The sequence below is a fragment of the Phocoena phocoena genome, chromosome 2 (genome assembly GCF_963924675.1).
Source record: "Phocoena phocoena chromosome 2, mPhoPho1.1, whole genome shotgun sequence".
In the NCBI taxonomy this organism is placed as follows: Eukaryota; Metazoa; Chordata; class Mammalia; order Artiodactyla; family Phocoenidae; genus Phocoena; species Phocoena phocoena.
Window position 1 is genome coordinate 65,512,002 of NC_089220.1, and position 15,176 is coordinate 65,527,177.

Here is a 15,176-nt window from a genome sequence, read left to right on the forward strand (position 1 = left end):
TTCACTTCTTCTTTTACAGTTTGTATTCCTTTTATTTCTTTTTCTTCTCTGATTGCCATGGCTAGGACTTCCAAAACTATGTTGAATAATCATGGCGAGAGTGGACACCCTTGTCTTGTTCATAAAGGAAATTTTTTCAGTTTTTCACCATTGAGAATGATGTTGGCTGTGGGTGTGTCGTATATGGCCTTTATTATGTTGAGGTAGGTTCCCTCTATGCCCACTTTCTGGAGAGTTTTTCTCATAAATCGCTGTTGAATTTTGCCAAAAGCTTTTTCTGCATCTACTGAAATGATCACATGGTTTTTATTCTTCAATTTGTTAATATGGTGTATCACATTGATTGATTTGTGTATATTGAAGAATCCTTGCATCCCTGGGATAAATCCCACTTGATCATGACGTATGATCCTTTTAATGTGTTGTTGGATTCTGTTTGCTAGTATTTTGTTGAGGATTTTTGCATTTATATTCATCAGTGATATTGGTCTGTAATTTTCTTTTTTTGTAGTATCTTGTCTGGTTTTGGTATCAGGGTGATGGTGGCCTCATAGAATGAGTCTGGGAGTGTTCCTTCCTCTGCAATTTTTGGAAGAGTTTGAGAAGGATCGGTGTTAGCTCCTCTCTAAATGTTTGATAGAATTCACCTGTGAAGCCAGCTGGTCCTGGACTTTTGTTTGTTGGAACATTTTAAATCACAGTTTCCATTTCATTACTTGTGAATGGTCTGTTCATATTTTCTATTTCTTCTTGGTTCAGTCTTGGAACGTTATACCTTTCTAAGAATTTGTCCATTTCTTCCAGGTTGTCCATTTTATTGGCATAGAGTTGCTTGTAGTAGTCTCTTATGATGCTTTGTATTTCTGCAGTGTCTGTTGTTACTTCTTTTTCATTTCTAATATTATTGATTTGAGTCCTCTCCCTCTTTTTCTTGATGAGTCGGGCTAAAGGTTTATCAATTTTGTTTATCTTCTCAAAGAACCAACTTTTACTTTTATTGATCTTTGCTATTGTTTTCTTTGTTTCTATTTCATTTATTTCTGCTCTGGTCTTTATGATTTCTTTCCTTCTACTAACTTTGGGTTTTGTTTGTTCTTCTTTCTCTAGTTCCTTTAGGTGTAAGGTTAGATTGTTTATTTGAGATTTTTCTTGTTTCTTGAGGTAGGATTGTATTGCTATAAACTTCCCTCTTAGAACTGCTTTTGCTGCATCCCATAGGCTTTGGATCGTCATCTATTCATTGTTATTGGTCTCTAGGTATTTTTTGATTTCCTCTTTGATTTCTTCAGTGATCGCTTGGTTATTTAGTAACGTATTGTTTAGCTTCCATGCATTTGTGTTTTTTATGTATTTTGCCCTGTAATTGATATCCAATTTCATAGCGTTGGGGTCAGAAAATTTGCTTGATATGATTTCAATTTTCTTAAGTTTACCGAGGCTTGATTTGTGACCCATGATGTGATCTATCCTGGAGAATGTTCTGTGTGTATATGAGAGGAAAGTGTAATCTGCTGTTTTCGGATGGAATTTCCTATAAATATCAATTAAATCTATCTGGTCTATCGTGTCATTTAAAGCTTGTGTTTCCTTATTAATTTTCTGTCTGGATGATCTGTCCATTGGTGTAAGTGAGGTGTTAAAGTCCCTCACTATTATTGTGTTACTGTCAATTTCCTCTCTTATAACTGTTAGCAGTTGCCTTATGTATTGAGGTGTTCCTATGTTGGGTGCATATATTTATAATTGTTATGTCTTCTTCTTGGATTTAGCCCTTGATCATTATGTAGTGTCCTTCCTTGTCTCTTGTAACATTTTTTATTTTAAAGTCTATTTTATCTGATATGAGTATTGCTACTCCAGCTTTCTTTTGATTTCCATTTGCATGGATTATCTTCTCCCATCCCCTCACTTTCAGTCTGTATGTGTCCCTAGGTCTGAAGTGGGTCTCTTGTAGACAGCATATATATGGATCTTGTGTTTGTATCCATTTAGTGAGCCTGTGTCTTTTGGTTGGAGCATTTAGTCCATTCACATTTAAGGTAATTGTCGATATGTATGTTCCTATTACCATTTTCTTAATTGTTTTGGGTTTGTTTTTGTAGGTCCTTTTCTTCTCTTGTGTTTCCCACTTAGAGAAGTTCCTTTAGCATTTTCTGTAGAGCTGGTTTGGTGGTGCTGAATTCTCTTGGCTTTTGCTTGTCTGTAAAACTTTTGATTTCTCCGTCAAATCTGAATAAGATGCTGGCTGGGTAGAATAATCTTGGTTGTAGGTTCTTCCTTTGCATCACTTTAAATATATCATGCCACTCCTTTCTGGCTTGTAGAGTTTCTGCTGAGAAATCAGCTGTTAACCTTATGGGAGTTCCATTGTATGTTCTTTGTCATTTTTCCCTTGTTGCTTTTAATAATTTTTCTTTGTCTTTTTTTTTTTTTTGTCAATTTGATTACTATGTGTCTCGGCATGTTTGTCCTTGGGTTTATCCTGCCTGGGACTCTCTGCGTTTCCTGGACTTGGGTGGCTATTTCCTTTCCCATGTTAGGGAAGTTTTGGATTATAATCTCTTCAAATATTTTCTTGGGTCCTTTCGCTCTCTCTTCTCCTTCTGGGACCCCTATAATGCGAATGTTGGTTTGTTTAATGTTGCTCCAGAGGTCTCTTAGGCTGTCTTCATTTCTTTTTATTCTTTTTTCTTTATTCTGTTCCGTGGCAGTGAATTGCACCATTCTGTCTTCCAGGTCACTTATCTGTTCTTCTGCCTCAGTTATTCTGCTATTGATTCCTTCTAGTGTATTTTTCATTTCAGTTATTGTATTATTCATCTCTGTTTGTTTGTTCTTTAATTCTTCCAGGTCTTTGTTAAACATTTCTTGCATCTTCTCAATCTTTGCCTCCATTGTTTTTCTGAGGTCCTGGATCATCTTCACTATCATTATTCTGAATTCTTTTTCTGGAAGTTTGCCTGTCTCCACTTCATTTAGTTGTTTTTCTTGGGTTTTGTCTTGTTCCTTCATCTGGTACATAGTCCTCTGCCTTTTCATTTTGTCTGTCTTTCTGTGAATATGGTTTTCATTATACAGACTGCAGGAACATAGTTCTTCTTGCTTTTGCTGTCTGCTCTCTGGTGGATGAAGCTATCTAAAAAGTTTGTGCAAACTTCCGGATGGGAGGGACTGGTGGTGGGTAGAGCTGGGTATTGCTCTGGTGGGCAGAGCTCAGTAAAACTTTAATCTGCTTGTCTGCTGATGGGTGGCACTGAGTTCCCTCCCTGTTGGTTATTTGGTCTGAGGCGACCCAGCACTGGAGGCTACAGGCTCTTTGGTGAGGCTAATGGTGGACTCCAGGAGGGCTCACGCCAAGGAGTCCTTCCCAGAACTCCCATTGCCAGTGTCCTTGCCCCCACGGTGAGCCACAGCCACCCCCCACCTCTGCAGGAGACCCTCCAACACTAGCAGGTAGGCCTGGCTCAGTCTCCTGGGGGGGGGGTTGCTGCTCCTTCCCCTGGGTCTCAATGCGCACACACTTTGTGTGTGCCCTCCAAGAGTGGAGTCTCTGTTTCCCCCAGTCCTGTTGAAGTCCTGCAATCAAATCCCACTAGCCTTCAAAGTCTGATTCTTTGGGAATTCCCCCTTCTGTTGCCAGGCCCCCAGGTTGGGAAGCCTGGTGTGGGGCTCAGAACCTTCATTCCAGTGGGTGGACTTCTGTGGTATAATTGTTCTCCAGTTTGTGAGTCACCCACCCAGCGGTTATGGGGTTTGATTTTATTGTGATTGCACCACTCCTACCATCTCATTGAGACTTCTCCTTTGTCTTCGGATGTGGGGTAATTTTTTTGGTGAGTTCCAGTGTCTTCCTGTCAATGATTGTTCATCAGTTTGTTGTGATTCCAGTGCTCTCACAAGAGGGAGTGAGTGCACGTCCTTCTACTCTGTCATTTTGAACCAATCAGTGCTTGGTCAAATTTAAATTGGTAAGCAAATTTGGGACATTAGTCATTGTGAAGGTTACCAAATCTATCCCATTCATTCTTCTTATGACAGAGCCTCTTGGCTGGTCTAAACTTGTCCTTCCCAGGCTGGTTCTGGGCCCAGTCCAGTGCCGCAGTCTCCTTTAGCTGGTAACCGATAATTTCTCCCCAATTTGAGTCTTCAGAATAATGAATTTTGTTATGGGATACAAGGAACATATGATTAAGTAATTATTTTCTTTTCTCTCTGAAGGATCATCATTAAAAAGTAAAGCTTTCCAGCCAATGGCATTGAAGCTGCCCGTACACAGCTCTAAGGGGCCCTTTGCCAGCTGGCCTCATTAAATATCTGATGTGCTCTCTGAGTGTTGTTGTCATGGTGTGTTCACTCTTGGACACTTTTGCATTTCTGTCCCAGGGCTTTTAGGTTCACACCTTCGTGTTTCTCCCATCCTGGGCTTTAACTCTTTCTTAGGTAGAATTTTGCCTCAGGTCTAATCCCACATTTATCAATTACTGTCTTAGAGAAAAAGAATATTTTCCACAATTGCTTTTTCTCTTTTTCTGAAACCTTAAGATCCTGATCCTTTCTCTCATCCCAGACCAAACTCTGAGAAGGAAACAGTTGTGTCTATAAAGCGACAGATTTTCCTTTTATACGCAGCACCCTCCCTCCCTGTTCTCCTGGGTAGTGCACTGTGGCTTAGCTATCATTACTCTGGGTGTCATATAAAGAAATTCATTCTGTGAAAAGCCTCAGATTTTAGAGAATGGAGAATCATAAAACTAAACCCTGTGGATAAAGCCTGTCTTCTGTGTTCTGTGTGACCAATGACAGCAGAAGACATTTGGGAACCCACAAGAAGAGGCAGAACATGGCAAAGAGTTTCTGACACATAAAGGTTCTTTAATAACTCTCTTATTTGAGTGGTTTTATCACTTAGAAAGGCAGAGGTTATCTGTTTTCTGGATTTGTGGTAAGTAAAAAGTTTTTATTCTGCATATGCCTATTACCAATTATGATTTTTGACAGGTTTTAAACATTATATTAAAATATTATTCTGTTACAAACGTTTGGTTTCATTCTTCCAATGAATGTGGTAATATACAGAACACTTAACTAATATACTGAGCACTAAAGAGTAAACAGCTCAGAAATATTCATAATTCTGGCTAGGAAAGACGTTTACTCCAACTGACACACAGAAAGCTTTCTTTAAAAAAAAAAAAAAAAGTGCTGTCATGCTAGATCCACTTAGCTTATCCAATCAAACTCCTCAAGGTCAAAACTTTAGAAGGGACTAGAGTTTCAGGTCATACAGAAAAATCATCAGGGCTCCATATTCTCAAAAAGTTTTAAAAGTTTCAATTTAAAAAGTGACACATAACACACCACTGTAAAGCAATTATACTCCAATAAAGATGTTAAAAAAATAAAATAATAAAATAAAAAGTGACACATGGCAAAGAAATTTACACTGATATTGTACAAAAATGTAAAATGAAAACACAAATATTTTCACCTCCCCAGATCTTTAATAGCTACAGCCATTTGCTATTCTGGCTAAATTGCTGAAGATTGTGACTAATAAACCTTCCACAAAGAAACAATGATATTTAGTTCTGTCCTGCTCTTCCCATTGAGTCACCTGGCATGTAAGGGCATCCAGTAAATACCAATAAATACCAATTTTGCATAGTAGTTCAGAGAATGGGCTTTAGAGTCAGACAGTTCTGGATTTAAAACCTAATTCTACCACTCATTATATGTGGCCTTGGACACACAAAACTTAACCTCCATGTGCCTGTTTCCATATCTGCAAAATCGGGATCCTAATACCAACCTCATAAGTTGCTGTTAGCTTTATATGTATATACTCACAAAGGAATATTACACAATGTCAAAGTAAGTGAATTACAGCCATATTCAATGAGATGAATGAATCTTGGCATTATAATGTTAAATGAAAAAGAAGTCCTAAAAGATAACATACAGCATGATTACCTTTTACTAAGTTTAAAAACAACTAAAATTCAAAATATTCTTTCTTACTAGAGGAAAGCAAGGAAATAAAGAACATGGGATTCAGGATCATGATTATCTTAGGTGTAAGGATGGCAGGGGATGGAATAGGGCTGGGAAAAACACATGATGAGGTGTACATCACCATCAAGATCCTGCCTGTTCTTTGCAGTAGGAAAGTCTCTATTTATTATCTTATTTTAAAAATAGCTAAATAAATAAGAGTCGGGCATAAATGTAGTGAGTTTAATGAATGGTGATACTGAAAACATAAACATGATTTGAAGAAATAAAAGAGCAAAAAGCATATGATAATCTCTGGTACTTTTGAAAGAAAAATTCTATGATTATTTTCAGGCACTAAGATGCACATGGTAAATAATGAATTAGGGGTAGTGAATATTCCCTAGTGGCTACAAAGTATTTGTTAGCAAATGACTAGAACTCTTAGGAATTATTCAATGATTTGGAAGCCTAGAGATTTCTCTCTCTGTCTCTCTCTGTGTCTCTTAATCTCTTTTAAATTTGTTACAAGGACCTAGCTGAAGGTAATGTTGATGACACTGTATAAGCCTAAAGCATAAAACTAGTGTCATTTGGCAGCACCCAATTATTATGTAACATCTTTGGGCTTATAATGTTGAGATTTCTATCCTTTATGAATGCACCATCACAAAAAGTAGAAATAATGATTTACATGTATGAACTCATAACCGCATAAGATAAATATTACCAGCATCCCATTTTATAGATGAAGAAACTGAGGCACCAGGGATCATACAAGAAATATGACCAAGGTCACACAACTGACTGGGGCCATTAACCAGTTCACTAAAGCTGCAATATAGATACTATAGAGAGAAAATAAATTACACAACATCTAGCCTACTGATGACCGGGATGTTTTATATGGTACCTGTTAAGTTCAAACAACACAGAGGGAAATATCTGAAGACTCCATCTCCCTGCAATGGGGGGTTAGAGTGAAACAAGCGGAGGTCAAGTAACAAATCATCTGGATGTTAGATTTTAGATAGTGAAACCCATTTGCCTTGGCAAGAGACTTTTTAACTTCTGGTTTTAACTTCAACTCAGTGGCAGACAAGGAGTTCAAGTAAAACAATGTGTAGATGTGTAATGCAGACAGTTTACTGAGAAGTACTGTGGTCTTACCTTGGAGGGGGCCTCCTCTTGGGTTATACAGGTGAGCAAAGGGGGCCTGTCTGTCTGGCAGAGGGAAGGTGAACTACATGTGACTACATTCTCTGATATGTAGATTGCTGGAAGACTGCAGAGCAGAATGTGAGATGACTAAAACCTGGTCCTAGAAGGCTTTGAGAAGAAATAGTTGCTTGGTCTCAAGAAGTTCTTTCCTTCTTGATTTTCCTCTTTCTCCTCTTTCAGACCTGTTAAGCCAGCAAATTCATGTTTGCAACCCCAAAGCCTTAGGCTGACACCAGCCAGAGTTCGAATAATCACTGCAGTTACAGGAGGGTTCAAGCAGTACAGGCCAGTGTGGCTAACGAGAACAAAGATTTCAACTTTAAACTGCTTTTGAATAGATATTGTGTAAACCATGGGAACAAACGAAGGGAACACTTCTTCTTCATGGACATACAACGAACATGTACACAGCCATGTGGCTAAGTTTGACATTTTTCTAGAGTGGAAAATGCCTCTAATGTAGGAAACACTTTTACTTTATTTCTTCCTTCCATAAATAGTTGATTCTTTCATGTGTAAAAATTATGTTTCCTTTTGTTAGCATTAATGGTCTTATCTTAAATCATGTGTTTTTATCATATCAATTTATGGAAGTATTTTTAGCCACATTATTTATAGAACATTTAGGTCTGCCTTTCAAAGTCCTCAGTAATCTTTAGTGTTTGCTGGTCTGCTTTTAATTTATCAAAGCCCTCCTTCAACAGGCATTGCACAAAACACACAAGCAGCAGAGATTTCCCCTATACAATGTGTATTTGATACGCTTAATGATCATCTTTATACACACACAGACGCTGGCATATAAGAAATGTGGAGGGTGCCTATAAATTCAAGGAAACATTTAAGAGCACAGTGATACATAGATACATGGGTATAATATTTTACGTACTTGATAAATATTTTATCCCTACCATAAAGAAAGCTTTTTATAAACTTTGATTGTTTTTTATTACCTTAAAGTATTGCAGTTGTTTCTCAGCATTCATTGTTCCTTCCTTTTCTTGTCTCAGACAGGAATTGAAGATGAAAAGCTCTGTATCTCTTAGCCACCCTTTCAGTTCTTTGATCCTGACCTCCAGCTGCCTTACCAGGCTTCCGCTTTCGGGAGAGAGCAGGTCACGTGCACCCGACCCACTGTGCCCTGCCATTGTGTCCTGGATCTTCTCTCCTAGGGTTTTCTAATGCATCAGATTAAAAACAAAAACAAAAACACCAACAGCAAAAAACAAAAACATTGATTAGCGTAGGTACCAAATACGTATCACAGTTTGGCTGGTGACAAGAGCCACCTGGAAGGTGTCTGCTGCATCTCCCACCTCACAACTGACATTCAGTTCAGATTAGCTCAATGTTCCATTTAGGATTCGATTCTCGAGCCATGGATGTTGTTCTGACTACCACTAGAGGCTTACGAAGACGTCATTCACTTCTAATTTCCTCTAACAGAAAGGAGCTTTGACCCAAAAGTTCACCATGGTCACTGATAAAAACTCATTTCAATTCTCATGACAGGAGTTTACAGTAAAAATTCTCTGCAAAAAATTTTCAGGAGATAGAAGTTTGCGTTTAATCAATATACTAAAGAGGCCAAGAGTAGACTGTGCATGGAGAATTAAATTCCTTTTTTTTTCCTTTTTTTTTTTTTGTTTTTGTTTTGTGGGGTACAATTCCCTAAACCTTATGACACAGGACAGTAAGAAGGGATAGCCTCCTTGGTGCTGTTGATTTTACCTGACCTAGAAATTGTTCAACCCTTCAATTCTTCCCACTTTGCATTTGTGGATGCTAGACTTTCTAAAATATGTGTTAATATAAGCCCCAATCCACTATGCTAGAAGCCTGCTTAGATGAACCACTATGGCATGAAGGTACAGTCAGGAAAGGCTTTTTTTTTTTTTTTTTGGTGGAAAACACTCTGGAGAATCAGGACGAGTTAATCTATAATGATGAATTAAAGCTACAAAAATAGGCTTTAAAACACAAATAAAATTAAGTCAACAAACATTCATCTGCTGTGTAGTGTTCCGTAAATAGTATCTTTAGGAGAAAAATCGCCTTTCGTGGTAACACCCTTGTATTTTCATGGTGCAAATATTGATAATTTGAAGACTCTCAGTGGAATCCAGATTTAGCTATCGTTTTTATGCTGTAACAAAAGTAGCAGCAGGAGGTGAAATCAATGCCCTTGGAGGGTAGGGTCACAGAAAAGAATTTATTGCCACTTTTTTGTTCTGGAACAGTTTGCAATCATAAATTCTCCATAAACAGAATACTTCAGAGAATGGTCCATCTTCATAAATATACGACAGAGGACATCAATTTCATTTAATTCACAATTTGTGTCAGCACAGCAGATGCCAATGCCTGCCTCGATAGGGTTGTTTAATATGCAATTGAGACAGAGTAATATGCGGCACAGGGGACGAAATTTCACAGATTAAACTGTACGCACCACTGACATTTCATTCTAATGTATTTCCATTCCACACTGTTCACCTTAGATGAAAGTAATATTAGAACCCATATCCCTCTATTTTACTATTGTTAGAAGTTAAAATCCTTGTCTTTAAATTTTTTTCATGCCAATTAAAATGTAATCATGCCAATTAAAGCAGTATGCCTGGTGGTGGTAGTGTAGCACAGGTTTTGTTAAAATCTTCCCAGCACCCTTCTCTCCCCAGAAATCATTACAAAACTCTGCGTACTGCATTCGAATGATATTTCTGTTAAAATGACAACCATTTTTAAGGTATCTGGCTCATAAAGGATAGCTAAATATTCTGTTTCTTTTTTTAATGTTATCTTGATTTAAAATTTTTGTTTAGGGAGCTATATACATGACATGCTTCAAACAATTTTCCAAAAAGATTATTGTTAATTATTTATCAAATTAGAAATAGATATGTGAAAATACAGCATAGGCAGACTATTGCTTTATCTATCAAGCATATAAAGTTGCTGCTCTCATCTATTTAGTAAACAGTCTTTTAAAATGTCAGACACTAACCGCATTTCTCCTGAATGAGATCAATGAATTCTGTAGAATTTAGTAGGTTCTGATTTAAATCACCATATTATAAAATGAAAGCCATTAATTACTATTGAAAAGTAATGTAACAATAGGTCAGAGTAAAAACTTTTAACGTTTTAAGTTACTTTGCACGATTGCAGAGTGTGGTGAATTTAAATGAGAAAGCAAGGATTTAAACTTGCAGTTTTTTAATCACCTAGATTAAGCATGGCATAAACTGAACACTGGCATTCCTCCAAGTCATCAAGGTACATGGAGAGCTTTTTATTCAAAATATTTTTGGAGTATTATTTCTTTAAAAATTAAAAGGCAGGAAAGGGAAGGCATGCAAAATCATGCTCCATAACTGACACCACCCATACTTAGCTGTTATAATTAATCATTTAAGTAATTGACAAATTTAGCTTACCCTTGATTTGAAGTGAAGGCAATTTAGGAGAGAAGTTGATGAAAAAATACAGTTTAACCTCTCTCTCTCAGCTGTCTTCCTACAAAAGGACAGTACTGTCTCCTGCACAGTGCCATCCTGGTCTCTGGGTAACAGAATCTCTATATTGCCTTTTTGCCAGATTCTTGCATCTCAGTCTTTGGCTGAGACCCAGTCCATCATTGCGTGAAATGAATTACATGAAAATTTTTTTTTTTTTTGGCTTTTGTTAAAAGTGAGCTGGAAATTGAGGCACAAAACAGAGGCTGATTTAATTCTGCAATTCAGATTTGGGTCAAGTTTGCATCTTTGTTTTTGTGGCTTTAGTGTGACTTGAAAGCTATAGTGACAACTCCACTTTTCATCTGAAGGGTACAGTAAATAGTTAAACAGTGGATGTCTCTAACATGTACCTTCAGAATAAATTCTATTAACATTCATTCAAGCATGACAGTCAGTGTATATCAGGATATACTGTATTATAGTTGACTTGGTGCATGCCCATAATACATGGCAAATTTTACTTACTTTTTTACGTATTAAAGAACCAAAATTATTAAAAATCTGAGAGAAGACAAGTTCAGAGTAAAAAAAAAAAAAAAAATCAACAGAAAACGAAAAGCTGTGTTTTTCCCCCATAATAGCATGAATAGCTTGTTTGAAATGTAGGTAGTGAATTGAAAGAGAGAGATATTTGTGCCTCAAATTAGAAATCAGACAGGGTGCTTCACAAAAAATGTACACATAACCTACAAACAGTAATAAAAATGCAAATACCCCAAGCAGTTCCCATTTTTCATTAATTGAATCCACTTTTTCAAGGAGATCATTTGGTAGTAAAACGCCACCTTTCTTCAAAGCTTCAACCTTACTAAGCAGCTCCGTCTTTTTCAGGTCCCTGATGGACATTTCCACACTGTATCGCTAAAACGGGAAGAGAAAAAAAGATACCATTAGGGAAAGAGGTGTTCTTAGAAAATCTTTGAGCACAGAGTTAGTGAGGCTCATGGGTGTTAAAAGTTTGTGTTTCCAATAAAATTAATGGGGAGGCTAAACTAAGAAACTTGAGTAGTTGAGAAAAATTGCTGAAAACAGTTCAAAATATACAAATTTCTCACATATACACAAACATCCAAGGTATTCCATTTAGTAGACTACGATTTATGTCTTTCCTAACTAAAGTTTGTACACACATTTGATCTTTATCTTAAAATACTCCAAATAGGAACATACCTGGTCTAGAGGGATTTAATATCAAAATTAGTTTTGGCCAACATTTGGCTCCAGAGTACTGCCCATCACTCATCTCTGCCTCCCAAAGGACTAGTCTCAGAGTGGTACAAATAAAATGATCCCTAAAAAGTGTGTAACTTCCTCCTTATTCTATAAGTCCCCTAAATTCTGATAACTTTTTTTTTTCATTTACTTAAAAATTCTGTGTGGGCTTGGAGAAGAGGTACATATAGAGAGGAGAAAACAAAAAACAAAAGAACAGTGTTTTGAGAATGGTTACAAATCTACACTTCTTTATTGATTGCTGTAAAATGTCCCAAACATCACGATGACAGAACTCTCTTCCCGCAATATACATTGTATTCTAACAAACTGCCAAGTGGGTGTCTCCTAAAGGATGTTTTGCTGGTGATAATAAGTGCTATTTAATGTGACAGTTAACTAGGGTGATTCTCTTCAAATAACTCTATTTGGATAACTTCATAGTTAGAAAATCCTATATTATAGGACAACTATAATTGACTATGGATGCATTTTTTAAATATGCACCTAAAAACAACTCTGAATAGAAAAACTGGATTCTGGTTAGAGTATTAAACATATTTTACAACTTTAGCACATTTCCAAATGTATACTGGCAATCCCTAAACTTCCTTCTTCAATGCATAAAAGTTAGGTTACTGGGGTCCTTGGTAATAATACACCATTGTCCTAACAGAGCTAAGATGAGCACCTTACCAGATCTAATAAGAAATGCTTTTGTCTGGGCAAAGTAGGAAATCAGCACATTCGAAACATGCCCAAGCACTTGGGTGATTTTATTCAACTTGAAAACATGATACTGTGTAAGATCCCAAACTAAAATACAATTGGAAGCAGCTTAAAGGAAAAGAAGGTGTAAAATCCCTGTTTCGGTTAATAGGTCCTCAGCATTTTCCTGCATATGTTTGCATATTTTTAGTTTCATATTTTAATCTTTCATTTACACTAAACATGCACATCATTTGTATTATGTAAACTTCTCCAAATGTTAGTCATTTGTGGATCACAGAACAAAATGTTTTAAATGAGGTGATTTAAAGCATTTCGTAGTATTAATGAATGTTGATCAGGGTGTCAGAGTATCCAAAATTACATGAATATGCATAACGAAAAGAATCAAGGGTTGCTTTAGAGCTCTTCCAGAATTTGGCCTGTAATACATGGGAATTCTGATTGTATTTTCTAATGGCAGGCAATTACCAAGACCACATTACTACAACACTTATAAAACACACTGTCCACTCGAGTTTTCTGGACTCAACACTCAACAAGTATTCTAGAAACCTAAATAGTGTTTTATTTATCAGAGTAATGATTGGAGGACAGGGCAATCTGCTTTATGTAAGCAGAGTCCCATCTAAAGATGATATGGCTGACAAACATTTACATAATTAATTTGGTAAGACTTCTTTGACATAATATTGGGGGAACTAGCATTTCAAGCAAGCAGAAGAATCCTATTCAAATCTTTTGCCTATGCCATGTGCATTAATTGACAGAGGGAGTCCTCCAGCTGTGCCACCCGGGATCAGCCTCGACCAGTTACCACTTCCACTTGTAACAAGCTCACCTCCTCTCGTTACCCCAACTTTGAACAGCTCCTCCCCAGCAGATCAGTCAAGAAAGACAACAGTTTAGATGTGTCCCATAAACATCATAGTCTTGTAATAATAAAAATATAAAAAACAATTAATTTAATTTTAGACATAATAAAATAATTTTCTCTATGAAATCTAGTACCGGTAGTCACTGCAAGAGCTATTATAAAAGGTTATTACATTTAAAAACTTGTCTTTAAGTATGCTCTCTGTCTTTGTCACCATGTAACCTACTGTATAAACAGACTGATGAAAGATGTGATTGATGGACAATGCCTTCAAACTATAAAAGCTAAGAGAATACAGCTAATTGTTAGATGTATTGGTATGTGCGTGAGAGGTAATAGAATGTCATGTAATTTAAGATGAAAATATTTATTTTAATGTTTGAAGCACTCTGAAGGTTGAATCTGATATAATTTAGGGCCTCAACTGTATATGTCATCATGCCAGAGGGTTATATTTTTGTTGATGTTAGTATGTTTTCGCTTTTCTCTCTCCAACATTTTCAGAAGCATTAGAGAGGGACAATCAACTGTCAGCTCTATTAGTTCTCGGTCATTCTATCAAGTAGGGCTACTTTAGCCTGTGGTGAGAAAATAATTTAGTCTTCATATTCATTCCGTCCACAGCAGTAAGCGAGCAGAGGTTGCCCCATTGTGCCCTGTAGTCTAGGGATGTTATGATATAGACTACTCTTCAATAGTCAAAAATGAGATTAACAAAGTTAAAGTCAGATGGCTTTTCTTGAGTGCTAAGGTAAATAAGCATCCAGTATCTAATTTCCCCACAGCACCTGCGGTGGGCCTGTATAGTCAAAAATAAAATATATTCTATTGAAAGGGCGTATTTACATTATTAAGTGTATTTGCTTGGCCAATTCAATTTTGACTAATGAAGCCTCCTAATAGATATGTGAATGATCTAAATTAAAGACACAGGTCACTCCTATTCTAAATGCCACTCCTGTGTGTATATAGAGATATATAAAGAAACCTTTAAAAACCGAATTAAAAATAACCACAAACACTAGCTCATTTTTAAAGCTAAGAATTAAAGAAGTTGTTAGAAAATTCTTATTCAGTGCTTCCTTTTTAAAAGCACAAATACTAAAATTGAATTATAAAACAAAGTCAGCCAAAACAGGACTTCTGAAGTAAATAAAATTAGAAATGCATGAAGACTTGATTGAGATAACTTTTTTGACAGTTATGCTAAAGGGATTTTTCCCCCCAAACCTTTTTTTTTCCTTTTTTTTTTTTTTGTTAAAAATCACACCGAAAATTCTGCCCAAATGGAGACTGGAACAATGCCTTGAAACAGTGTTAATTGTCACCATGGAAACCAGAAGAATAAGCCATTTTGAAACTGGTATAGAAGGCACACATTGAGCAACTCAAGCATTTTTCTGCCTCCCTCAATGTTAAAGAACAAGATGCCTTGTCACTGTGAGGTCAGAGAAAGAAAGCGTCATGAAAGGGATGTCGATGCTCACCGTCTAGTAAGTAAAAAAATAAAAAATAAACTACATACAGCTAATGCTACAAGACTCTACCCAGTGAATCTTTTTGAAATACAAAGATCATCAAAAGATGGCCAGGATTGGGGGATGGATTCCACCTAAGCAAAACTT

General features: G+C 36.6%; 1 protein-coding gene across 1 annotated transcript in view; it reads right to left on the bottom strand.

The window, feature by feature from the left end:
• The window catches only part of AKAP6 (A-kinase anchoring protein 6), a 496,794-nt gene that overhangs the window by 79,549 nt on the left and 402,069 nt on the right, over nucleotides 1–15,176 (bottom strand). The window contains exons 10-11 of the mRNA XM_065872063.1: nucleotides 11,448–11,594; nucleotides 8,166–8,390 (exon numbers count right to left, since the gene is read on the bottom strand). Coding sequence (XP_065728135.1) covers nucleotides 8,166–8,390; nucleotides 11,448–11,594 — 372 coding nt within the window. The remainder of the gene's footprint in view (nucleotides 1–8,165; nucleotides 8,391–11,447; nucleotides 11,595–15,176) is intronic.